Raw genomic sequence first — 27,694 nt, 5'->3', positions numbered from 1 at the left:
ATCCAACAGGTATGTTTTAGATTCACAAAAGCAACCAGATTTCAAGAGCACCTTGAACTGTTTTATGACTTACTGTAGCTACAAAAGATAAAGCAGACTAGAGACAGAAATAATCACACCTCATGTTTGAGAGTACACATTAATTTGAGAAGGAATTCTCCCTTTAATCAGCTTGCTGGAAATTTATTGAAAACATTGTGAGTTTTTTCCCAAAAATTTGCAGCCTCACATACAAACTATTTAGACAAGATATCACATCTAGCGTATCAATATTCTGCTCAGTATATGACAAGTCCTAGTTTACTGAACAATTATATCTAAGCTTTTGGCAGTGGTAAACTTTGTAAGCAGCTGTAAACTTTATTGACAATGTAGAACCAAATAAAGGTTTGCCTAAGAACTCCAATTCATAGCTCGATGCCAAATTAGCATAAGTGAAATATGAGTATTTAATATAATAAAACATGAGCTGCAAGAGTCTAGCTCATCCCAGGAAAAATGTGAAACCAGAAGGTAGTTTAATGAAAAACTGGAAGCAAATATCACAATCTAATGTTTAAAAGCCATAAGAGTTAATTTTAGTTTGAAAGGAAATCATTTTTCAAAGTTCTGTACTCTGTTTAAAAACAGATTGAGCAAGTTTATTAAATTAGCAGACCACTGCATTTATGAAATCCATAAGTCAGATCAATGGTGCACAGTCAGCTCTAGAAAGTAATTGCTGGCTTCTCTCAAAATGGACAATCCAAAAACTTCCAAGGACTAGTTTTTCCCTCCATTATTTATAACGAGCAAAACATGGTGCAATAGATTCTAATTCATAATGCCTTTTTAATGTTTTTATAGCAGAACATTTGGACTCATTTCTAATCTCTGTGGATGACAGGTTGCTATTATTGAATTTCCATTAATATGAATTATGGTACAATATATTTTACCCAATATTTTCTACCCCAGGACTAACGTGATTCTACAATAAAAAAATCACATAGTCAGCAATTTTTTTAGAAATAGAAAGTACTAACAGCCATCAGAGATTAGTCTTGCAACAACACAATGCATCTGACCTTGACCTTGCATCCATCTGACTCTAGAATCACCGGCCCTAATTTACATGCACATTTATGCTTGTTAAAATGACAGTATTTAGGTAAGCGTCTAACTACGGCTTCCAAGCGGCAAATCAAGGCTTGCTCAGTGGACTTTCCCTCCTCTGCCCAGCTGGAAATTACTTGGTCATTTGGGCCAGGTAATGCAAGATGAATGGACATGAGCTGAGTCCTGGTCCTCTTGTGCATGCCTCCAGATCCTGACGTGTCTGAAGAACTCATTCTCCCTAATGAGAACAGCTCTTAATGACCAGGCAGACCCAAGCACGCTCCGGCTCCTCTTGTTTTGCTCACCAGCAGCTACCTGCCATGGATATCTCTCCACAGGAAAGTCTCAATCATAGAATCATAGAATCATAGAATCATAGAATGGTTTGGGTTGGAAGGGACCTCAAAGATCATTGAGTTCCAACCCTCCTGCCATGGGCAGCGACACTTCCTACTAGAGCAGGTTGCTCAAGGCCACATCCAGCCTGGCCTTGAACACTTCCAGGGATGGGGCAGCCACAGCTTCCCTGGGCAACCTGTTCCAGTGTCTCACCACCCTCATAGTAAAAAATGCATCTCAACAATTAAAAACATACTAAACGGCGTGAAAATACCCATCCTGAGGTCAATGGGGCTACTTGCATGCTTGAAGGCAAGCCTATACTTTGTGTTTTACTAGATGGTTGACAGATAAAGACACGTGTGGTTGAAGAAATCCCCAAGCTGCAGGCTGTAGGAACTGCCTCCCCGGGAAGCACCCATACTCACAATGTAAATCTCCCACTGGAGGCACAGTATCGAGCTCTGTGAATGCAGAGTCTCACCTCTGATGACTGTTCTTATCTTTTATGGGCTGAGCCAGGATTAGCAGCATAAAACACTCTTTAACATTATCACTAATACCAGTAAAGTATGGCAGCTGCTTTGGAAGAAGCCTTTGTTAATGGTCGCCGATGAACTTCGCACAGACCTTCCCTGCCCCACCAGGGCAGAAAGCCAGTATAGCATTTCTCTTTGATTTTCAAAAGACATGTAGCAATAAAAATCCATTAAATGCTACAAAGAACTTCCCAAATGCCAGGAATGGCACGGTCCCTGCCCTGAGGAGCTCACGTCTGAAAATGACAAGAAAACGACGCGTGAAGACAATAACACAAGCAAGTAAATAGGTGACAGGTAACAACATCGAGTAATACCGTACCTGTTTCTGTACACACACTCCAAACAGGTATTTGGCAAAGTCTGCTTCTAAATACAGATGCATTCAGAAATACTCACAGCCCAGCCATAATCACAGGATTAGTTTTTGCCAGCATCATGGCGGTAAATAGTTCTTTAGGAGAAATCCACATACAAAGAGGGCAAGGGGCTTGCAAACAATCTCTGGAAGCACAGGCCAGGCATAGAGGATAAACAAAACATTTATCAGATAAGCAAACAAAAAGGTAATCAAAACTGGAGTCCTTGGGATAACAGATGGCAGGACTGGGGACACAAAAAGATACATGGGTGGAAGCCAAGCAGGAGTTTGTTTGAATGCTTCTGACATTTCTTTAAATGTCAGCTCATAATTATGACATCTCCACCACCACCTCGTAGGTATAAAGCCACTTCTAGCAGAGGCCTCGCAGCTCACAGAGAGCTGCACTTTAGCATTTTGAGCTCTCCATCATGTTCCCACCTTTTATTCTGGTGAGAATGAACAAGCAAACACCAAACTCCCACTGAACACCTACTACTTCAGTTTTAATTTCAAGGTTGCCTCGCTGTTCAGTTAAATCTCCGGGTGTATTATACAGATTTATATGGAGTGCTACACACTGAGAAGCACCGTGAGATAAGTGGGAGAAAGGGCAATATTTAAAGAAGTTCGGAGAACCCTGCGCATACAGCACAGTCTATAAACACTCCACCGGAGAAGGAAAAGTATAATCTTTCGCATAAGTTTACATGTGTAAAACCTATGTTAATAAAAACCAATCCTTGTTCACTATTTGAACACAAATCCCATTAATAATTCCATTAAGCTACCACTTCAGTTCATTATTTTGCCCGTTTGCACTTCACTATATTCACTGTCAACATCTGCCGCTTTCCCCGAGAAGGAGGGCGAAGGAGGCCACGCCATCGCGTCCATGTCCCGCGCCGTACCCTGGCCCTGCTGGAGAGCGGCGCTGATAGAAAGGGCATTTCAACTCCCTCCTACCCAGCCACAGAATACATTGCCTTCCAACACAACCAGCCTCCAGCCCACGATTTAACATCTAACATCCATCCCCGAATTCAAATTACCTAATTATCAGAGCTACTCAGCATGCCTGTTCAATACTTTACTAAGCAGATACTTTAAAGAGGAAAGAGGGGGGGGAGAAAAAGAAGAAAAGAAGGACTGACACACAGAGAGTAATAGATAACAAGCAATGGAAGTTTATATTTTGAAAGTAAAAGCTTGTGGAAGGAGGGGAAATAACAGACCTAGACAAAAACTCACCCCCAAAACCAAGCCCCACAACACGACACTTTGATCACGTTAAACATTCAGGGAGGCAACAGATAACATAATCACAATGCACAGCAGGGTCCTCTGTGAAGAATGGGTACACGACTCTTAAAAGGTTATTACAGCAAATTTAAGCAAAGCAATTGCACCGAGACCAGAGAGCAGCTAAACAGAGGTTTTCAGGACTTCTGTTCTGATGACTGAGGCTCATTCCAACTGGTTCAATTTGATCTAACAATCAAAAAGTCAAATGATATGAAGAAAGATATTTCCTCCAGTAAATTGAAAAAGGTGGAGTGGGAGCTTATTTAGATTCGCTTCCTGCAACTGCATTTCTTTCTCTCTCCAAGCAGACCAGCTCTTGTAAAAGAGCTTCGGCAGCGGTACGCACATTTGCACATTGCTCCATCTCTGTACTTTGATTCTGTCCAGGAACACTCACCTCCAAAGGAAAAGCGAACAGCCAGGGCACTAAACACAATGAAGCAGAAACACAAAGGGAAAAGAGCTGAGAAACAGAAGCTCATTTCCAAGGGCACTGAACAGCCACCCAGTGCTAACAGCCTCGCGTTTGACTGAACCCGACTAACAAAACACCCCACTATTAACCCCTAAGCTCTTCATCAAATAGACTTGTAAACTGTTCCTCTACAAAGGTATGGTAGATTTGGCAGATTTTTATGGTTGATGAGATGAAGAAAGTGAGTCACCAGAGCTCCTCCAGAAATAACATCACAGGTGAGATGCATCAAGCTTTGTTTCTACAGCCTCTTCTGAGGGGGAATACATACATTGAAACGTATGTATTACATAGGAAAGAAAATACAACTTATGCTCACAGATTTCTGTCAAGGTGCCATCGTAAACGGACCAGTGGACAGACGCTGCGATAAATACTTCAGGTAAAATATCAGGCACTGAAAAGTCTCCAAATTTGTCAGCACTGACTGAAAATCAAGGCCAAACCCACACACACACGCACACACACCCTCCCATGAACGATGCAACTTTAGTTTTGTTTGCACAGGCTGTGGCATGTGCAAGAGGCTGTGTGTGGTCTGTGAGAGCCACTTGTGGGAACACTAGTTTTAGTTCACATGATGACTGAAATGCTGAAGGTAAAGCAAAACCTCAGGTGTCTCTTCTTGCAGCTCTAGAAGGATGCACCAACGAGGCAGTTTTGAGCTCTTGGCTCATGTAAACAGGCAACTTCTGTTAATAAAAGGCATTCACCATTTATCTCCAAAAAATCAAGATGTGTGCATAATTGTATTTCAGGCAGATGGAAATGGAAGTGTGAGATGAAAACAGGGCAGGACAAAAGGATACAACCATACTCTTGGAATTTCCCCAGTCCTGGCAACTATCACAGGTTTATTTGGCCTTCATTGGCAGAAAGCAGTATTATTTTCTATTTAATGCTGTGGTGAGAAAAGAAGAGAATAGACAGTCTACTAAGTGAAAAATCAATTGTGCAGGTAGCGAGAGGCATTTCTACTTCAACATTTAATGGTTAACGTGATCTTTCATACTAGCCCTATGCCAGCATCCATCCAATATCTAACACATTCTCTTATTCCCAGATCCAACAGAAAAGATAAAAAATCATTCCCTGCTACCAGGAACATCTGCAGAACATATTCTTCATTCTCACACAGAAACTGAATTTGTCAGCAATTGGTTACCCATGTACAAAACCATGACAAAGATTTCTTAAAAACAGCTGAAACAAGCCCCTAGAAGACACACTTCTAGACTCTCTTAGACCATATATTTCTATTCATAATGGGAAAGTGGATTCACTAACCATTCTATTTCTGAGACAATTTACAGTAGGGACAGACCACAGCAAACGAGAGCACAGGTACATTGGCTGAAAGAATAGACAAAGTGGAGATGTGCTCGTGCTCCTCATTGTTCAGCTACAACTCGGTCAAGTATGAAACTGTGGAGTCAAGTAAAACCAATTACACTTGCCTCAAACACAAAGGCATCCCAGTAACTAGAAAACTAAACAGGGCCAGGACCTGTTATACAGCTCTGAGGCCAAATGACATGGCCTGGACACATTCATGGGATTATATACCTTTACCCTCCCAAACAAGGTGGCTATATCCAAACTGCCGACTGGGAACGGCTGCTGGCCCTTGCTAATCCCCAAGCCCTGCCTGGGAATTGGTTATGACAGCAGTAGCTGGCCGAGGCCGAACGCAAGGCGAAGCCTGTGCTAACAATTTAATGGTATAGATGGTCAAGTTCCAGCTCCTGGGCCCGTGCCCTGGCACCGCTTAATCTACTAGCGTAGACCCAGCCAAATGCGGTTGTATTGTGAGCAGAGCTGGCTGGAAAACAGACACACAAAAAAGAAGTAAGAGTATCTGACCAAATTTGAAATCTCTGTGCATTTTCATGATTCCCTTCCTTATCCTTCTGGTTTTTTTCCTCAAGTTTTATTTTCCAGACGGCTTTATTTCCACCAAAGTCTCCTATTTGCCAAAACAACAGAAGGTCAAAATAGTTGTGGTAAGTGCGGAATCTGTTGCATTTCTTACCCATGATTCAATGGTGGTTGCCAGCAACCTATGGCGCTTCCAGTGCAGCCAGATACGCTGTGGGAAGTGTCACAAGATTTTAAATCTAGTGTCTAATGGAAAATGGGGGAGAAGGACAACAATGTCGAGAGTGAAGTAGAAAGGCGAAATGATAAATGAATGACAGCATATATTCGTCCACGAACTTTGCAGCACTGCTTAAGTTTTGTTTAACTGGTTCAAAGAGTTGGATACAAAAAGACTCAACAACTGCTGCAATTGCCTTATCTCTGTTTTTGAACCACCTTCTTTGTTCCATATGAAAAGAATGACCCAAAATGTCTTTGTGGCCGGGCAAATATGCTTCCTTGCCAGGAGGCTAGGCAAGCAAGACTGGCGTTGCAGACTTCTTGCCAAGGTCAAGGTGACTTCCATAATTACCTCTGCATAGCAGGTACCACCTCTGTTCTGTGAAGCAAACTTTTCAAGAGAATCTAGACTGACTTTTCTCAAAGACTCCTCTCCACAACTCTTTGCAGGCTTTCACTACCAGAACATAACCAGACTGGTTTCATTGGAAGGGGCTTTTGAAAGCCACCAGGTACATCCCCTGCTCAGAGCAGACTAACACTACATTGGATTGCTCAAGGCTTTGTTCATGTGACTTTTGGATAACTTCAGGGTATGCAACAATATCTCTGGGCACCTGTGCCACTGTTTGGCTACTCTCAGTGTGAGCAATTTTTTCTTTCTTTCTAACCAGGATTATCTTTGCTGACTTTAGTGTGCATTGCTCTTTGTGCCCCTCTGAGAAGACACAACTAGAAGTGTCTTCTCCATAGAATCACAGAATGGTTAGAGCTGGAAAGGACCTTCAAAAAGGATCTAGTTCCACCCCCCTGGCATGGGCTGGGACACCTCCCGCTAGACCAGGTGGCTCAAAGCCCCATCCAACCTGGCCTTGAACACTTCCAGGGGCGGGGCATCCATAACAACCCCAGTTTCCATAGCCTTTTGTCCTGTCGTCCACCCCTGAGAAGATTCTGGTAGCATCTTCTCCATAACCACGCACTAGGAAGCTGAAGAGAGAAATCGCATTCTTCTCAGCCTTTTCTTCTCCAGGATGAGCAAAGTCAGCCCTCAGCGTATCCTCCTCCACCACAGGCTCTGCTGCCCTATTGTATGGGACAATCACCCACCACAACACGAGGAGCAACGCAGCCCACAAGGAAGAGAGGAGCAACACAAAGTGAAGTGTTCAGCTTGGGTCTGTCTGGATGAATTTATAGGTGTCTTGCTTTACTCCTTTACTTCTGGTTATTGTAAAAGGGTCCACTTGTATCACTATATGAAAGAGCATGCTCCAATCTTTGCAGAGCACTGACACCGGGCTTTTGCTGCCCTGACCCTTTACAAAGCAGTGATGGGAACAAAGGCAACTTACAAGAAAACTCAGGAATTATCTGCGTAACATGAAGATGCAAATCAAGATGGATGTACTGAAAACTTGAAATGGCTGTACAATCCATAGCTTAGACAACATCTAAAAAAAGCTTGAACTAGCATTCTCCTGCACTGCTCCAGAATTAAACTTTATTGTAAAGCAGTATATATTTCTAAGTAGGCTGAAAAAACAAGGTGAATGGCAGCTTTGTATGTGGCAACCAAAGTATCTGTGATCCCTGTCTTCAAAAACTGTATATGTGTGTATGTCTTAATCATAGCAGCACGTTCTGAGATAACTATGCATGTGTATAAAAGCCATCAATTCTACACACCAGACACTTTGGTCACAGGAAAACTATCAGAAGAATTATTGAGAGCAGTGAAAAAAATATTTATGAAATGGAGTTTAAAACCTCATGAGCGAATGGAATTAATACACTAAAATTTTCCTCTATAATCCAGCTTGAAGAACCTTGCAAAGATAAATGCTAGACCTTTAAAAGCAGGGATGATAAAGATAATTAATGGAAGCTTAGAAAGAGAATAATGTCTCAAATCCACGTGGGGTATAACTATTGCTCAGCTTTTGAGGAAAAGGAAGATAAATTATTCAGTCTTAGTCCAACCCAGCATGAGGCAGAAATTCTAAAGGAAACAAGCTGTTCAAAAACAAAACTGTGATGACTATGCCAAGATAGGAGTTAGGCTCAGAAGACCTAAAATAAAGCCAAAGTTCTGGCATTTATTGGCCAATGAGGATTCTGGGTATTGTTTTAAAGCAAACCGACAACACCTCTGCCTTGTGAAGCATATTGAAGTGGTGATTAAATTCTAAGATGATGTCAGGATCGTATCACAGAATGCTTGTGGTTGGAAGAGACCTCTGCAGATCACTTGGTCCACTCCTGCTCAAGACAAGGCAAACTTCGATGTCAGATCACTGTGCTCCTGGTCATGTCCAGCTGACCTTGCAGTGTTTCCGATGGTGGAGATTCTGCAGCTGTTGTGGGTCTTTGCTCCAGTTTTGGACCCCGCACTAAGAATTTTTTATTTTCATTATAGGTAATCAGAATCTCTCTTGCTGTAACTTGTGCTCATTGCTGCTTCTCCTTTCACAGGGCACTTCTCAGAAGAATCTGGTTCTTTTCTTTATACTGTCCCATTAGACTGGCATAAAGAGGAATCAAACTCACCCTGAACCTTCTCTTCACCAGGCTCAACAGATCCAGCTCTCAGCTTCTCCTTTTATGTCTTGTGCTCGAGTCCTCAAGTTATCTTGGTGGACCTCCACTGCACTCGTTCCAGTATGTCAGTGTCTGTCTTACGCTTGGGAGCCCAAAACTGGACATGGTACTTGAGAGGTAGTCACAGAAGTGACAGAGGAGAACGAGCACTTTACTCAAACTGGTCACTACTCTCTTGCTAATACATCCCAGCATTTGGTTGGCCTTCACTGCTACTGCCAGTCATTTGCAACTTGGTCTCCATGAGGACCTGCAAGTCCTTTTCTCCGAAGCTGCTTTCTACCCATTGCTGCTCAGCCTGTACAGCTGCCTGGGACTATTTCTTCCCAGGTGCAAGACTTCACATTTGCCTTTGCTGAGCTTCATGAAGGTACTAGGGCCATTTTTCCAGCTCATCTTGGTCCCTTTGAAGGGTAGCACTGCCCTCTAGCATATTTATTGCTCCCCTCAGTTTCTTATTTGTGTATTCATTGCAATGTTCATTATTAAATATTAAATAACATCACCCCTAATATTGACCACTCATCCTACTGCCAGTGGGACTTTGAACAGTTGCCATCTACTCTCCCTGAGCCTGGTGGTCCTGCCAGTCTTCCACCTATCTTGTAGTGAACCAACGCAAGGGTCTCCCTTGACCACCAACACAGTTGTCTCATCATGGCAGGCCATCAGGTTGGTCAGGTATGATTTGCCCTTGGCTGCTCCAGTCACTTTCTAGTCCTTTGTGCACCTGGAAATAACTTCGAGCAAGATTTGCTATATAATCCTCCTAGACATTCAGGCTGGGCTGACCAGCTCATAGTTCCCTGGATCCCTCTTGCTCTCTTTGAAGACGGCCATGAGCATTGTCTTCTCTTGTCACCAGGAACCTTCCTTGATCACCATGGCCTTTGAAGGATGACAATAAGTGACTTCCAAATGGCATCAGCTCATCTGTCTCACTCAGTATCCCTTGATGTATCCTCTGGTCCCATGGACTTGTGTACATTCAGTTAACTTAAATGGTCTGTAAGTCCATTCCTTGTCCTTTGTCCCTGTCCCCATGCTTGTCCTCTACCATGGGCCATACTTCGCTCCCACAGACTACTGCTAGGCTGAGGGACCTGAGAGACTCTGAGAGCAGTAAAGATGAAGGCAAAGGAGACATGAGTATCTCTGCTTCTCCTACATCCATTTGGGACTACATTGCTTAACTCACTGAGCACCAACCCCCCATGTTCCTTTTCCTGCCTATATATTTACAGGCTCCCCTTTTACAGCTCTTCATGTCCCTTGCCAACTAGATGACCTCCAGAGGTCCCTTCCAACCTCAACCGTTCTGTGGTTCTCCAGGACTTCCCTGTTCAGGCAGGATGGCTTCCAGCCATGTGTGCTTGGCTTTCACACACTGGTTGAGCAATTCCTTTGAGAACAGGAGGTTGTCACTGATGAAGAACTGGATCCTTCTGGGGGCACTGCAGGGTCTTGTACAGCACAGCTCCTCTTACAAAGACTGGCAGTTCTGAAAAAGAATATGGATTTGCAAGGGAACACGTGGTCAAATCATGCTCAGCGTCGCTCTTTGGGAGTGTTCCACTTGCTGGCTGACAAATGTACCTTGATGCATTACTTCAGTGGTTTTGAATGTGTGGCCTTTGCGTAACACTTTGAGTTCCTTTGGGATAAAAGGATAACTTTAATTATATATAATATTATCGCATAAACAGTATATAGTCTTAAACATTCAAATTACACAGCCTTTCTTGACATGTTTGTGCAACAACTTAGCAGTAGTAAATATTATTCACATATTTCTCAGTGCTTTGTTTCAGGATTACCATAAAAGAACTGGGAACATAAACAGTAAGAAATAACGCTATGATATGAAGAATTTATTACTAGTTATTATTTATTATTTATACAGTGGGTGCATATCACTTTACACACAAGCACCACTATACAGACAGCATATATTTCTCTGCAGACCTTCTACAAGCTTTGTTTTCCAAAGTGAACCAGTTTGGTGACGCTAAATTGTAGTGGGTAACAACCACATATATTTCAACTTGACAGAAGCAGAGAACAACCGAAAACAGAAGAGGCAGACTGAATTTTGGGAGAATTCAGAACAAAATTCCTCCAAACCAAAGTAAAATTTGCATTTTGCTTGCCGAAAAGAACCCATTTCATCCATGAAGAGAGCGCAAGAGCAGTTAACCAACACTTGGATGTTTAGTAATGCTTTAAATTCCAAGAGAAAACCCAATAAAATAACTTGGGTAGCTGCAAGTTTATCCTGCTTCTACATGTTACCTTGAAAAGTAATGGTGGATTATAAATCTCTGTCGGAGCTGCTTCTTGAGAGTGAAACTAGAGTCAGGAAAAAGGGTGAGAAATTCCTTTCCTGGTCTCCCCTGCAGTGCTCTGTCAGGCACTGACAATAAGCCTGTGATTTGCCCACTCACAAGATGGTGAGTCACCGCATTTCCATTTATGCAGAAGATATCTGCACCTTGCGCGTGTCATTCCGACGGGATGGAGCGGAGTTCAGCATCCCTGCTGTAACGGGAGTCCTGGTACTATTTCTGCAGCACTGACAGAGCAACCCTCCCTTGAAACAGCGCAGGCTGCCTACCCTTCATGCCATCGAGTCACAAGATCTTTGTGCTCCTCTTAAAGGTCTGGGCACTTTTTCAAGAGGATTTTCAGGATTGTAGACAGGGCGGTGGTGCTGCTTTAATCACCCTTTACAAGGGCAAGTGCCAGGTCCTGCACTTGGGCCACAACAACCCCCTGCAGCACTACAGGCTGGGGGAAGTGTGGCCGGAGCTGCCTGGAGGAAAGAGACCTGGGGGTTCTCATTGACAAGCGGCTGAATATGAGCCGGCAGTGTGCCCAGGTGGCCAAGAAAGCCAATGGCATTCTGGCTTGTATTAGAAGTAGTGTGACCAGCAGAAGTAGGGAGGTGATTGTGCCCCTGTACTCAGCACTGGTGAGGCCACACCTCGAGTATTGTGTCCAGTTCTGGGCACCTCAATACAAGAGAGATATCGAGGTGCTGGAGCGAGTGCAGAGGAGGGCAACGAAGCTGGTGAAGGGCCTAGAAGACAAATCATATGAAGAGCGGCTAAAGGAACTGGGGCTGTTTAGTCTGAGGAAGAGGAGGCTGAGGGGAGACCTCATCACCCTCTACAACTACTTGAAAGGACACTGTAGAGAGGTTGGTGCTGGTCTCTTCTCACAGGTAATTAACAATAGAACGAGAGGGAACGGCTTCAAGCTCCAACAGGGGAGGTTTAGATTGAACATTAGGAAGGAATTTTTCACTGAAAGAGTGGTCGGGCATTGGAACAGGCTGCCCAGGGAGGGGGTGGAGTCACCATCCCTGGCTGTGTTTAAGGGATGTTTAGATGCGGTACTGAGGGATATGGTGTAGGGGAGGACTTTGTAGAGTAGGGTAGATGGTTGGACTCGATGATCCCAAGGGTCTCTTCCAACCTCAATGATTCTATGATTCTATGATTCTAATGTCAATTTGGAGCGTCGGCTCGGGCTGATCCAAGCTTCCCGGTACGTCCCAGAGCGCATCAGCCTGTGTCCGGCCTTCGCAGGTGCAACGTTCAGCAGTACAAGGAGCCAGGGAGCAGAGTTTAATGCACTGTTTATCACTCCCAGGGCCAAATTTATTTTTATGTCTATCACACAGACAACTGTTGTATCGAGCAGAAACTCAAGGCCCATAGAAATCACAGGGAGAGGTGAAGCTCAGCTCCCTTCTATTTCTTTCCTTCTTTTTATTCATTTGGTTCATTTGTTTTGCGAGCAACTTGTAAATTGAAAACTGCAAATCAATCAGCAATTTGAGGAAACCAATGCCATCAAGAAAATATTATCTGTTTGGCAAACAATTTATTTTCCTTCTGACAAGCATTTAAATTGTGCTTTTAAAAATGACCACTGTTTTCCTGTTACTTATAATAAAAATGGTATGGAGACATCCCACCCAACCACTTCTGCAGCCTTCTACAAACTGCTTGCATTGGGCTACTCCATACCCAATTTATACCTTAATGCACTCATCCCTCCCTATATGATTTCTCTGCCATCATTAACCTCTTCATGGAACACCAAAATCAGAAATTACCTAGTTGAGAAAGGATCAGCTTTCTTGAAAATAATTTCCAGGGCCTATCTGGAAAGTTAGTCATTAACAGCAAAAATAATAGGAAACTGCAAAGTGATTCCTTGTAAAATTCTTTTAGTAGCTACATTTGATGGTGACAATAGGAAGATTTTCCTAAATGACAGCAACCAACCTTAGGATGTTATGCATCTACAACTCAGACAACCTGTCCTCTTTTACAAGTACTGCTTCTTGAAAATAAAACCTCTAGAAATCAACAGCAAGTCACAGGCAAGAAAGCTCTCAGGGAAGCTTTTTTAGCCTGACAGGAGGCTGGGACAAATTTTCTAATGAAACACCCATGCCTCCTGAATGGCAGAAGGATAAATCCTGCTGAATTTTTAATGGATAATCTGCAACTAATGCACGTGAAAACGAAGTAATGATGAGAAAGAAGTAAGAAAATAAAAAGAACTCTAAATCATTTCAAAGAATCAAGCGCTTAAATCCTAGCCAACGCACACTTTGTTTAGGTTACTGTTATTACTGATATTTATCCTTTTTGGAAGTCAAGATACTTTTTGATCAAAGTGCCAAAGCCTATAAATATTCCTTTTTCTTTATCCAAAGCTGTCGTGTTTGTGACCTTGTAAGTACTTGGCTATGTCAATTAGTGCTTCAAAAATGCTGCCTTTCATCTTCAAATGGAACTGGGCCTAGAAACTGGCCAGACCTCTTAGCTCTTTCAACAGATGATAAACACATTGCAAGTCAGAAAATCCAAGCAGCTTTTTAAGACTTTACAGATTAATTAGCATGCCGGGGCTTTCAGACCAATTTCAGTCCAATAAAGTATCCGCAAAAGTTGACAAACTAAAACCACATTTTATATGTTCCAATTTTTACACTATGAAAAATATGTACAAATACATCTGAGAAAAAACACTAAAATTAGATGGTAAGAGGAAGTGACAGATCATCAGCAGAAACTAAGTCCTCTCTAGGGCCACAGATCATTAAGAACAGCCATCACAGAGGAGTCTGAAAACTGCCCAAAGCATCTCTCCAGTTTGTTCGAAGGGAAGAACTGGTTCCTCTACTTCAACACATCAGTTTTGGAACCCACCACTGATCTCACTTTGCCCTATTGTCCCTTGGGGGCACAATTACCCCCCAGTAGTTGTGATGCTTTCATAGTAGCTTAATATGATTACTTCAGCAGAAGTCATTGCTAAATTCAATTTACAGAGATTTTTGGTCAATTTGTAATAAGTAAAAAAAAAGTTTCCGAGCCAACAATCAAATCTCTGTGTTTCCTCCTCTCATTCCTGGTACAAGCTATGTCCATTCCTCAACAGCAACTCTCAAAATTATTTGGGGATACCAGGAGGATACTATAGAGATATTTTTTTGTGGTAAACTGTGCTGGTTCCACCCAAGCTGGGCTGGTGTGATGACACATCACTGCCAACGTCACACACTTTGGCTGTCTTTCCTTGCTTGCAGACTCCTTACAGAAGGCACAGTCTGGAAGCTGTGCTCCAGTTAAATGGTGTGTCACCTCAAAAGGTAGATTGTGCAAAATTTATTGAACTTTCAAACCTAGAGAACCAGGAGAACGTGATTCGGGTGCCAGGGAAAACCTGTCTTTGTCTTTTGTTACAAACTGTCGAGTGTTACATACTCTTGGCATTGCTTTAAATTTCTATACATTCATGTAATATTCTGCCATAATTAGAGCTTCATATACACTAGAAGTCTCTGCGTAAGTGGTAACAGGCTCTGGAGTGTGTCCAGAGAAGGGGAACAGAGTTGGTGAGAGGTCTGGAGAGTAAGTTTTATGAGGAGAGGCTGAGGGAGCTGGGCTTGTTCAGCCTGGAGAAGAGGAGGCTGAGGGGAGACCTTATCACTCCCTGCAACTCCCTGGAAGGAGGGTGTAGAGAGGTGGGGGTCGGTCTCTTCTCCCAAGTCACAGGCGATAGAACAAGAGGAAATGCCCTCAAGTTGGTCCAGGGGAGGTTTAGGATGGATATTAGGAAAAAATTCTTCATGAAAGGGTTATTAAGCATTGGAACGGGCTGCCCAGGGAAGTGGTTGCATCATCATCCCTGGAGGTATTCAAAAGATAGGTAGATGTGGTGCTGAGGGACATGGTTCAGTGGTGGACTTGGCAGTGCTAGGTTGATGGTTGGACTCAATGATCTTAAACATTCCAACCTAGAAGATTCTATGATTCTATAATCCCGATTACCAATGAAACGGGACATTGCTGTATTTTAATAAATTATCCACAGGCAAAAATATGCCCCTGGAAAAAAGTCAGCTGCACTATTTGACATCCAGCAACTGAAGCCTCACTTATCATCCCAGTAATTTGCCAAAAGGATCAGGAGGATCTTTAACACAGCTTTTGCCACTATTGCACTCGGGCCGGACTGCTACATCCTGTCCAGATCAAAGAATTGACTGGCTACTATCTGAAATAGTGACAAAAATATGCCAACTATCAATACAAGCCCTCAGGGGAGTGGAAGAGTAGCTTTGCACAGAGAAGCTGGAAGAGCAAATCCTATATGCTTCATCACGGCATGTTCTGACTGTTTTCTAGCAACTGTTGTATTCCAATATTTATAATCTCTCTCTTTATGCAAGCCTCTTATGTTTTATAATAAAAAGAGTACATAAATTTCAGTTACCGTTGCAGAGCAAATTGTTGTATGTAATTAGTCATGTACAACATAAGGCGTAACTTGAAAAACAATTCGTGTTTATTCTTCCTCTGCTTAATCAATATTTTAAATATTTGTGGAAGCCATACACCAGCTCAGCAAATCATCACCTCAGAAGCGAGAGAAAGAGAAGAGACAACACAAATTCTGCAACGTACAGCAAATCATCTGCATATGACAGACTGCTGTTGAGGGAACTAAATTTTTTTGGACCTTAAAGGAAAGAAGGATGTAACATTTCACTTCGCTGTTCCACTTTTCCTTTTTACCATGAGTTCCTCAGCCACACTGACTCGCTTTTCCTTTAACATCAGAATTTTCTTCCCTCCCCACGCACTTTTTTAACGCTATTTGGTTGCAGCGATGCGCGGAGACAAAGACAGTGGGGGCGAATTTTTCCCCTGCAATCCTTGCCTGACTTCCCAGAGAGGTTAACAAATGCTTTACCATCTCTGTCTTCTCTCCCACACCATAACTGTGGTTCACCACAGTGGGATCACAACTACAGGAGCAGCAACACACAAGTCTTAAATGCCGCGGGAGGACTGTAAGTACAGGAGGCCAGGATCACATCTCAGTTATGCTATTTAAAGACTTAAGACTATATAGTTATCCCTGAGCTCAACTAGGGAAAATCTTATCTAAACTGAAGACTGGCATTTTTATAAAATTTGTCATAGGTTTAACCTTGAGAATAACAAATCATTAAGTGTGTGGAGGCTTAAGAATCAATTTATGTTCCAAGCAAAGAGGTTTTAAAATTAAGGTTGAAAAAAAAAAAAAAATCAAATCTCGCCTGGCGTTGCACAGATTCTGTTGATGTATCAATCTTTTCAGGCATTTAAAAATAATATAGAGATGATAAAAGTAAATGTTCTATAACCAAAAAATCTCTTGGTAATAAAATTTCAAATTACAGCCCATGACAACACTTCTAAATTGAAGCTGTGATACAGGAGCTTTGATGGAGAAAATTGTACAAGTAACTCGCAAAGTAATTCGGAAAAGCAACAAAGAATGAAGGTGCTGCTGAGATGAACAGAAAACATAGCTGGAATGGTGTGCAGCATCCTTAAATGAATTTTAGACTGTTTTGTTGCCAATATCTTAAGCAGTGCTGCAGTCTTATATGGATTTCTTTGATAGCTTCCTTCTACCAACAAATAACTTCACCGCAGGAAAAAAACCCCAAAATTCCGCCGCGCACAAACCCAAACCTGAGCTCAATCATCATACATGACTGGGCTCAGAGTGTGACAAATTGATCCAAGTACATCAGTTTAATGGCAGGAACTGCACTCTCCTATCGACTCCTTCAGGCATTCAAGGGGTTGAGGAAGTATCTTTGGCAAAGGACTTGTCCCTTCAGACTGTGCTGACTCTGGGTACTGGTCTGTGGCCCAACGCTTTGGATACAGCACCAGGGAAGAAAAGCCAAATTGAGTGAAAGGGCTGGAACTTTGCTCACAGTGGTACAGAAATGAGCAGAAAAAACCAATAATCCCTACCTCTTAGTGCCTCAGCTTCCCTGCTGGTATACTGGGAGTGCAACATTAAACTTTTTCTTACAGGATGTTGAGGTTTAAATCGCTTTTCTGATGTCTCCTGGCAGCCTCTGATGAAATGGGCTGCAGCAGTGCAAAGTGTCACCGTCATTTTGTTCAGCAAAAAATAGAGCTCAGGAAAAACACAGCTTTTTTGTTTAAATAACTCAGACCAAACATCCATAACCACTTAAATGTGGCAGATCCACTAAGTGTGATTTGTACCAAAGCATCTGTGCTAAGAAGGTTACAGGTATGCTTTGAGAATAAATTTCAAAGGTCTGCAAAGTATAATTAGTTCTAAAGTTCTCCTACACATTAATAATTAGCAATAAAATCCTTCTAAAGCCCTCCACAGAAGGATGTAAAAAGCTCTTCCAGAAGCATAAAAACACAGACCAAACCCAGCCCCCTCATAGTTGGTGCTATATATCTTAAGCTTCCCTCTGAAGATGATTTCACCTCTCTCCAACAGTTAATTTGATCAATTTTTTCTCTCCCTTCCAATGCTTTTTCTGTTCATATCACATAACTCAGGGTGAAGTCTTTAATCTAACATACATTTACATAATAATTTAAAGACCAAATGGTTCAGCCAGATTAGACAGTCTAGTGGTCCTTAAAACCATTTATCTATGAATTCCATGACCAATTCCATCACCAACACAGCAAGTTTCACAGTCCAGTTACATGGCAGAGAGAAAAGAAGGTTTTTCCTCTATTTTGAATTTGTCACTTTAGGATTCCATTAATTGGGAGCTGAAGGGCAGGAATATGGCCAATGTTTGCCAATGCACATATCCAGAAGACAGACCTTGTCAAACAGACTTCAGTCTTTGACAAGATTACGACTCTGATAACATGTAATGGAGGATGATGGCATGTATATGTATTTCTAATAGCTATTGACTTAGCACTTTGGCCAAAAATCCTGGAGCTGTGCAGACATGGGAACAGAGGAAGGGAGCAGTTTTATCTGGGAATGCAAGGGAATGGCGAGTCTGATGCTGAAAGGATACATATAGTTTTGGTACCTATATTTTGAGAGGCAAACAAAGTATGGCAGGGATCCAAAAGATGCACATTTATCTGGAGGGTACTAAGACTGGTGAAGAGCTGGAAACCAGAGGAATCAAGGACCGAAAGTTTGAAGACAGACTAAACGGTTTATAAAAAAAAAATTGCCTGGGAGGATAATTAATTAGTAGGAACACAAATAAAGGGAGATGGAAGGTTGGCCTCTGCAATTCCAAGATCTTCAGATCAACTCAGGAAGATACACTAAAGTCAAAACATAACTGGATGACACAGAGAGTCCTCTGTGTCCTCAGCCTGGAGGCTGTGCTGTACCCATATCCTTGAACTATCACACAAGGAGAATCAGGTTCTCAATCTTCTTGCTCCATAACACTATGACTACTTTCTTTATTCACTCTGTCACCTCTTGTGTGGGGCACCCTCTTGCCACTGGTTCTAATGACATCTGCCACGATGTTGGGGAAGGTTCAGACTGCAGAAGAGCAGCTAAGCAATCAGATATCCTGCTCCTAAGAAATTCAGCTTAAGATGACACCTGCCCCCCATGAGCTGGTACCCCATAAGCAGGCTCACAAAAAGGCTGCAGAGAATAGACTGTGACCTCTCCACAGCTCAAGGCAACTCAGCACATTCCTGTTTTTTTAAAATAAATCAAGCAACCGCGTTATCCTTCTGACTAGTGATTTTCTCATTATACGGATTTAATTTTTTATGCCTAACCATTAGCTGGTTTCTAGAAGGGGAAGGCACTGGCTGGTTACACTGTGAACCACAAGTGTCTTTCTGCTGTGTATGAAGGAGAGAGACGGAGTCAGGCGGGGTGAACATGAGTATGTATGAGCACCTGATGTTTTTTCCTGACATCGTTCCACATCATTAGTTGGAAGCTTGCTAGGCACCATACCCTTACATCTCTGTTCATCCTATCTACCTCACTTCTCTTTCAAAGTTTTCTCCTCCTTAGTACATGCAGTTTTGAATTTTTAGAGCAGTTCAGCTGATTCTCAAAAGAAAAGGCTGGGGCAAAGACCGTATGCATTTTTACACATTTATTTTATGGGAGATTACACAGTTGATTAACAGTTCTCAGAGCAAAAAGTGTCCCATGCTACCTCCATTCTTGTCTATTTATTGCTTTTGATCTATTCACGCCAAAACATTCTAACTAATGAAAATCATCAGAAAATTGTCTAATAAGGTAATTTAGAAGACAGTTCACATTGAACATATGATCAAAAGGCATTTAACTTGCTGTTCCTGCCTCCTCTCCCCCAATAAACACATGGTTTACTGGCACTGCTATGCTTTAAAATTGTTAGGAACATCTGGGAGAAGGGCTGATCAGCCCCAGACAATCATTGGACTCTAAGTAGACCCAGGAACAAAGGTCATGATAAACGAAATGACTGCTTTGGCTCCAAAATTGCCTCAATCTTCTCCAGACAAAGCATGATTGAAATGCATCTATCTGTGGATAGCATCTGGAGAACTCTAAATATGTTTTGATCGGAATCTGATTCGCTTCTTTCAAATGAAAATAATTTGAAGATGCCATGGAAATTTTTTAAAACCAATCCCACTGTAAACTTCAGCCTAATGTTTCCTTCTGCAGCATTGACCTTGTTTTTCTACAGTGTGAAAAAAATCAATATAATAATGGTACTGCAGTAAAATTTCAGCTTGCTCTTGGCTTACTTTAAATAACTTTATTGTCTCCTTTCCCCCTGTCTGCATCTGCTGTATTTGGCACTTGCAGTTATTAAAATGAAACCAAGTTGAAAGAAAATGTTAAATATCATAAAAAGAAAACCAGCAGTGCTTCTGGCTCACTTTGCTAATGCTGTGGTCACCTTTACAATTTGCCAGGGTTTTCTATTCCCCAGCTGTTCTACCTGAATTTGCATGCAGAAAGAACCCCCAACTTTCTACTGGAATAACAACCTGCACTTTGCAGATTTAAGAGCTAAACATTTGAAAAAAACAAGGAAAACTCACCTTCTTCCCTCCAATTATGTATTAGAACAAAAAAGCCCAATGGTTTGCTAGTGATTTCAATTCTTTGCCGCTTAACATTTTCTTACTCCTTAGTGTGCATTTCTGCACAAATGAGAGCGCCTGGTTATAGCAGTCCCACTGCTGGACTCCAATCTGCACTAAGAACCAGGCTTTGAAAACCTTACAGGAAAGTACCAACTAAAGAGAAGAAAAAAACACCATTCATCTAAAATTATGCCCTTTGGTCACTTTCCACTCCCTGTGGATGAAAACCACATCCACTTGTTGTCAACCACAGCTCCACCTCAGTCAACAGACAAGAGCATTCCAAAATGCCAAAGTGGGAACCACAGGTTCCAGGGAAAGCAACAGAAAGCCCAAATGTTGGCAGTGTTGAAAGGAAAGAAGCATTTACTCTGCTTGGGCCTCTCAGGAGCATGGGAACCCTCAGTCTTGGAGCAAGAATGACCTACTGTAGTGTATGCACAACACACAAAAGAATAAAAAAAAAAAAAAATAGATTGCCCACAGAAATTTATTCTTCCTTCTCTTGGCTATACCATGAGATTTTGCAAAGGGATAGATGAAGCTCTGTTTTTAACACCCCTTCAACACATCGACCCCGGGAACAAAAAGCTAAATTCTTACTTTGGTAGTTGAAGCTGGAGAGGAGTTGGCTACTAGGCTCGTGATGACATCGCTGTTGACAGTGGTGCAGGCGGCGGTGGCCGGGGTGGGGAGGCGGGAGGGGACGATGGGCAGGGGCAGCAGGCCGGGGCGGTTGTTGCTGTTGGTGCTGGGGGCACTGCTGCAGTTGGTGTTGTTGACGTGGTTGCCGTTGGAGCTCCAGTCCCGGCGATCCCACCCGGCCCGGTAATCTCTTTCAAACCGGCTGTGGTGCCGTGACATGGCGATGGAGGGCAGCTTCTTCTCAAAGGGAACGTGAGAGCTTGCCTGAAAAGTGAAAACCAAAGAAGCGTTAGGAATAAGGTCCCAGCACGGCGATTGTACTCTATCATCACCAGGACAAGCTCCTGCTATGCCTCCTCTGCTTTAGGAGAGCACCCTTTCTTCCCTTTTCCCAGCTAGATGTCAGCAGAAGAGAGAGGGGGTGTAGTAAATGTTACTCTAGAACACAAATGAGAGAGTTTGGACAACTACCAGCAGGTGGAGGGGGGACCAATCCCTCTCACCTGAGGAAACACCATCTGCCCAATCTCCCCAGCAACAAGCAAGAACACACAAATTACGAAATGCCACATAAGCAGAAAATCATCATTCAAATCTTCTGATAGCAGGAAAATGTTTCCAACAGCTCTGTCTTGCAGTTTTCTCACCAGTCTGCAGATCATTTCTGTGGCTCTTTTCTGCACCTGATGTGTGACCAAATATGAACCCTGAAGACCAAAGGGACAAAGCCTACCTGCAAAATCTATCCATTATTTCTCTACTTTTAAAGCTGAATATTGTTTCCCCCAGGCCCCTCTCCTCCTTTGTGTTAGGCCTTCTCACTGGAAGCTCCTACAGCAACAGTTCACCCTGTGTCACCTCAGCCCTCCACAGTGTGGCTGCTCTCCAGGGTAGGCCAACATGTCCTGTCTCCTCCTGTGCTTCTGGCTAGACTTAAAACACTTAATATACCCTAAATGATCAAATGACCAAATCGCTTTGTGTGATCATCCCGTCCTTATCGTTACTTACCTCCTCAGTCTTTGTTATCCATAGATTTTATCAGCCTGGAGCAAGACGTCTGCACACAACGCTGGGAGTGGAGACTCCCAATATCTAATCCTAGTTCTGATAATTATATATGTTACGTAGCCTAAAGCAGTTACTTAAGTCTTCCTGACAAGGTCTCCTAACCTGCAGAATGGCGGCAATAATGCTATTTTCCCAGCAGTGTTCAGACTAAGTGAAAGTTTACAGCAATTGAAATTGAAGAACTGTGTAAATAAATGCTAAATACATTTATTCCCATAAATAAATAATGTGTATCTAGGTTGCTGCAGCATCTGATTTATTTTATTTGCATCAGACGATCCAACAAGTTCTTTGCAATAATAACATCAGGTCAGTTGAAGCAATTTTGCTTCACAAATTCTTAGACACAAAAATGGAGAATAAAAATATCTGCTTATAATGGCTGAGGAGGGAGCTGGAACTAAACTCACAGAAAAACTTAAAGATAAGGAACTAATTCAGAGAGATATTACTTAGAAGTAGCAAAAACCTTTGTGCCTATCAACAACATTAGTAGTTACTCACCTGGAAGAAATTCAAAAGGAAATGAAAAACAAAATACTATTATGACTAAATAATTAAAGGTTCACCTGGATCACCAGAGAGCTATTAGCTTGAGATGAAGAAAACTCTTTCTCAGTTAAAAATTCAGTAATATAAAAATGTATTAAAAACCAAAAAAGATGCCCTCCCCAATCATTATCTTCACCAGAGGGCTGAACCAAAGCTCCTAAGAAGTTGCATTTGTGATGGTTCTGTTGCCCCTCTGCAGGGGTGAGCACCTCCAATGAGAGCATATATTGGGAATCACAGAGCAGTGTCGTAGATGCTGACCACAAAATTAACATGCCTCTTAATGCAACATGGCCAGCTGTTTTTTCAGGAGGATGTGATGCAAGATTTGACTTGATGATTTGAGGGTTGAAGATTCACTGACATTTACTTAGAATCTTCTTTCTTGTATTTTTGTGGCCGTTAGATAGTTGAGTTCAGAAAGCTCATTTCATATTTTCCAGAGGACCACGTGGAAATGCCAGCTCTACACTGAACACAGCAAAAACCAGAGATGCAAGTGCTGTGAAAGACAGTGCAGTGAAAAAGGACCGTTTTGTTTCTGGAGGGATGAAGAAAGCAAGTTTCTCCTCCAGTGTCAACCATCTCAGAACAAAATCAGTACCTAACGATACTATCTTTACAGGTTAGAAATTCCACAGGTATAAACCCCTTTCCTTTTTTTCATAAACCATTTGCAACGCCAGGCAAAAAAGGGAGACTGTAAACTGCAAGCTGCAATTTCAAAACATCCTTTATTATTCCTTGCCTTTGGAGAAGTTTCTTTTTAAATCCCCATGGCCTCCACCACTGTATGAAGCGATCTTTTTTGACTGTTTGGATGGTGGCTGTCAAGTGAATGCCCTTCTCCTCCCGAGCTCGAGGATCTCCATTAGCGGTATTAGTGTACTCCTTGACAAGGCAACCAGAGAGAACCAAATCACATTTCCCCCACCCACCCACACACTTGAGTATATCTGACATTTAATTCAGCGGAGAGCAGAGGCACACATGCACGTAAGTCAATAGCTAGCAGTTTTTGCCACACGATCCAAGACACCATGCCCCCAGCAATTCTACTATCAGATGAGACTGACAGGCAATTACGTCAATAACAAGCAAGAAAAAAGCCTGCCACTAAGCCACGCATTAAGAATTTTACTTAAAAACCACCACCCTCTTCACGAGCAAATTCACTTCTTTGTCCAGCGACTGTATTTCATGGTATTTCCAATAAAAAAATAAAAGCCAGGGCCGAACGTCACGTTTTTTCTACGCATTGCATTAAATACACACTGCTTGTTTCAACATGTCATTTTTTGGCTGGGTACAAAGATATTTGACAGCAACAAGATGTGCAGAAAAACCAGAGGGGATAACCATCTAATAAATGAGTATTCAACTGCTAGTGCTCGCTATTAATTGTTTAAAATTAGAAACAATATAAAATGTTCTCATAAATAGCTGCTGGGTGAGGTAAGAAATGGTTCGCGAACAGGCTAGCTCATTTTTAAATAGATTTTTGGATCCAGTGTTTATGCTTTGTCTAGGCTATTTTTGTCAAGGAGCATAATCATCATAATAATGCCTTAAACATATTTTGTACTCATAAGAAAAACTTCTCCAACAAAGTGTGTCCCCAGCCAAGCATATTCATCACATTCCTCTGCACAGAGCTTGACACGGGGCAGCATAAACCATCTTGGGAAGCGGCAGTGACGGAGGCCGGTGGAAACACACCAAGAGCGAGGAGGGCAGCAGCTGCTGGAATCAAAGATGTACGAGCATTTTCATCCTGACCCAGTCGTTAACCTGTTTCAAAATACCCACTTTCAAGCTGAAATTTTCCAGATGTGGATTCTTTTGGAATTTTTTTTATTTTTTAAGAATAAACAAAAATAAACCCCAACCATTCTATTGGGAGACAGGGAGAAGGAGGAAGATCAATACTTGATACTTACTAATACCAATATCAATAGCTACAATTAATTTGTACGTTTTCCCTTTTAAAGGGAAGCTTAAGTTTTCCTCAACATTCAAATGCATGCATTTTTCTCACACTAAGGAAGAGAAAGGAGGTTTTCACCTTGTTTTTCAGACTTGGGGAACTCCCAGTGCTGTCCGCACTGAAGTCACAGCCCCAGCTAAACCTTGGCTAATTATAGATCTATCAGCCTCAGTTTTGGGGCCGATTTTTCAGCTAGCACAAAGCTCCCCGCTGTAACGTCCAGAAGGCAGTTCTTGAGCAGATAAGCTTAAAGCTATCTCAGATATGTCTACCCTACATTAGATCCATAAAACCACAATGTAGACATAGCTGGGAACAGAAAGAACGTATGATTTGTGTATCTCGGACTAGAAGTCCATGAGGAGGCTTACTGCATGCTGTTACTGCTGAAAATCACGCTGTACAGCTAATTCAGCTGACATACTATCTTGTGAAGGTGGTGAAGTCAATGAGACAGGCCTTCTCCCACTCTCTACTCAAGACGTAATCACTGGAGTAGCCGGGTGTCTTTAATCTCCACTAGAAAGGAAACGTGCGTTCCTGTTTGTCACACAGAATCAAAGGATTTTATTGTGCAGACAAAAGGAACAAAATCTCTCTCAGAGGGAAAAAACCCCACCCTACTAAAGAGAGAAGAGACGAGAGAGAAACCCATAGTGGTTACTGGATGAACTGATAAATTAAAAGCAAAAAGGAGATCACATTGGTATTAAGGGAAAGCTGTGGAAAAGGCTATAAGCTAAAGAAGAGAGATCGAGCAACCAGAGGAAAATAAAAATCCCATGGCAAATCTGAAACGAGATTTAGTGATATGGCAAAGCAGACAAAACACCTATCTCAGTCCCCAAAGACTGCATCGCTGTGTGTGCGCTGCAAAAATCATGCCAAAAAATAGCCAAGCCTCTCGGTTTCAGAGAGGGGTTATGCACGGTGCCCTGGAGCCAGGCGTGAGGATCGTACACACACCCCCGACCCTTTCCTCTGGAATTTCCTTTCCCAGGAAGATGGACTTGGGAGGGCAGAACAGGGGAGAGTACGAGAGTAATGAGGCAACGCTGAATGCCCTTCTGAGGGATGTGACGGGCATCTCTCCCAGCCCCCCAAGGCCAAAGTATGCAATGCAGCAGGTGAGAAAGAGCATTAAAAAAATTACTTTAAATCTATCACTCTGGAGGGAAAGTAATATGTAAGGGTGCCCCTGATAGAGAAAATAACTTTTTCTACGACTAGAAGTTTTAGAAATGTCTAACATAAACAGCTTGTGCAACAATAAAATCTGAGAATTTTTTTTTCTGCAAAACACAAGCATCTCCGGAACTACAATGTGGGGCACCTACACGGATGACTACATCAAGCCTCCAAATTTACCCAAAACACTGTAGCCATTTGGAAATCCTCCTACCCTCTTAGTTTAGAACCACCTTCCTCCTGGTACTCATTTTTCACCACCTCTCTCTTGCGAGCTGATTTGTTCCCTGTTTCCACAGCTTCCACACACGTACACAGAGGCAAGAAAAAGACCAGCGGCGTTTGAGATAGCGGCGTGCTAACTACAGGCCTCTTACCAGGTTCAAACAGATCATTCCTGCAGATTTATTACACTTAAGTGATTAACATTTCATTTTATGCTCGATACATTTAAACACAGCCCTTCTTCCCCCAAGCCCAAAACACTCACTGTTCTGCAGAAAAAATGTTTCTTATTCATGTTCCTCTAAATGACAGTCCGGCTCGAGCCTCAGAGCAGCTTTTTCCCTGCCCTCCACGCTTATCTAGTCAAGGTCTCCTTAAAACGCCTGTCCTCACAGATATAAATATAAGGAAAAACAGGCTTTCAGCCAGTCTGAAGCTAGAGAATCAGATTTCTTAGACTATTAGTCAACTTCATTAAGTGACTTCAAAAATAAAGGTCAACCTTTTAATTTAAATTTTTCCTGGGTAAGCATTTGTTTCTAAATTTACCTTTTAAATAATAACATTAGAGAAATATGATAGGCAAGAGAGGTTGGGAGACAGAGCAACGGAAGTAGATACATGGTCATTAGGGAAATGGAAGAAAAGAAGAAAGAGTCTGAAACATTAAAATAAGCAGCTAAATAGCCTTATGTGTTTTCAGACTGGATGAACGGAAGCATCGATAAAATAGCCTATTAGAGAGCTTCAAAAGCAGTTAAGTGCATGTAAGTCCTAAGTATTTTATGAGATCCACATACACAAAAAAAAAAAAAAACAAGGAAGAAGAGAGAGATTTGCTGTAATCAGATCTAGCATGAAGAACTGTAACTGATAAAGAAGAAGGTCTAAGTACCTAAGCCTGAACGACTTCAGATACACACTGCAGGCGAAACGCTGCTGGATGGATGCAGGTTTATCAGAGCATACCGACACAACATCTTCCCCAGGCACAGGGCTGAAGACCAAATTTACGCACATGGCAACAAAATCACACTGAAATACATCAATGTCACCCTAAATTCTGGATTTTAGTCAATAGTGATGTCATACATGTACACACACTATACACACGTAAACGCGTCTTTAAGAAAATCTTACAAATAAAATCGGGTGCCACAGACCTGGCAGCTCCGGGAGCTACTCTTCACTTCGGAAGTGTGACAAACAAAGTGTTTTATTCAAGCTCAACATTATTTATAACCTACAAAGACTTTCTTAGACACATATGGAATCACTGTTATAAGCCTACATGGATCTGACTAATCCATTTTCACAATTTTTACTTAACTTCTTTTTTTCCATTTGGGTGACTTCATTGAAAGAGTTCTTTGTTAGACGAAGGCAGTAGGAACCCAATCAAGAGATTCTGTAAAGCTGAACTACAAGCAGCTGTGTAGAAAGATAAGACCCAGAAATATTTGAGGGGCAAGGAAACAACTTTATTATCAAGCAAGGTCTACTTTTGTAAACCCCTGATTTAGTCTTGTAAACAGTTGTAAAGCTCTTGTAAAATCCAAGACAAGGCAGAGAGACTTGAGCTGCTTTGCTACAATCAGATCTTCAAAAAAAAAAAGGGAAGAAAAAAAAGCCCAAATCCTAACCCTGTAAGTGATAAAGGAGCAGTAGATTCAAGAGATTATATAGGATTTAATTTTCCAAATATATGCTGGAGGAGGCAATGCTTTGGGACATATAAAAAAAAAAAATCAGAGC

The 27,694-nt window shown here is 42.0% G+C and overlaps 1 protein-coding gene across 2 annotated transcripts in view; it reads right to left on the bottom strand.

Moving 5' to 3' along the window:
• KLHL29 (kelch like family member 29) overlaps positions 1-27,694 on the bottom strand; it is a 338,750-nt gene that overhangs the window by 234,276 nt on the left and 76,780 nt on the right. For both annotated transcript variants that reach the window (XM_014956895.1, XM_014956896.1), the window contains exon 2: positions 20,875-21,180. In XM_014956895.1, the coding sequence (XP_014812381.1) occupies positions 20,875-21,135 (261 nt within the window). In that variant the 5' untranslated portion in view covers positions 21,136-21,180. The remainder of the gene's footprint in view (positions 1-20,874; positions 21,181-27,694) is intronic.

Source organism: Calidris pugnax, unplaced genomic scaffold (genome assembly GCF_001431845.1).
Source record: "Calidris pugnax isolate Ruff unplaced genomic scaffold, ASM143184v1 scaffold171, whole genome shotgun sequence".
NCBI classification, from domain to species: domain Eukaryota; kingdom Metazoa; phylum Chordata; class Aves; order Charadriiformes; family Scolopacidae; genus Calidris; species Calidris pugnax.
Note: the sequence above shows the minus strand (reverse complement) of the source record. Positions and strands in the feature narration are given on the sequence as shown.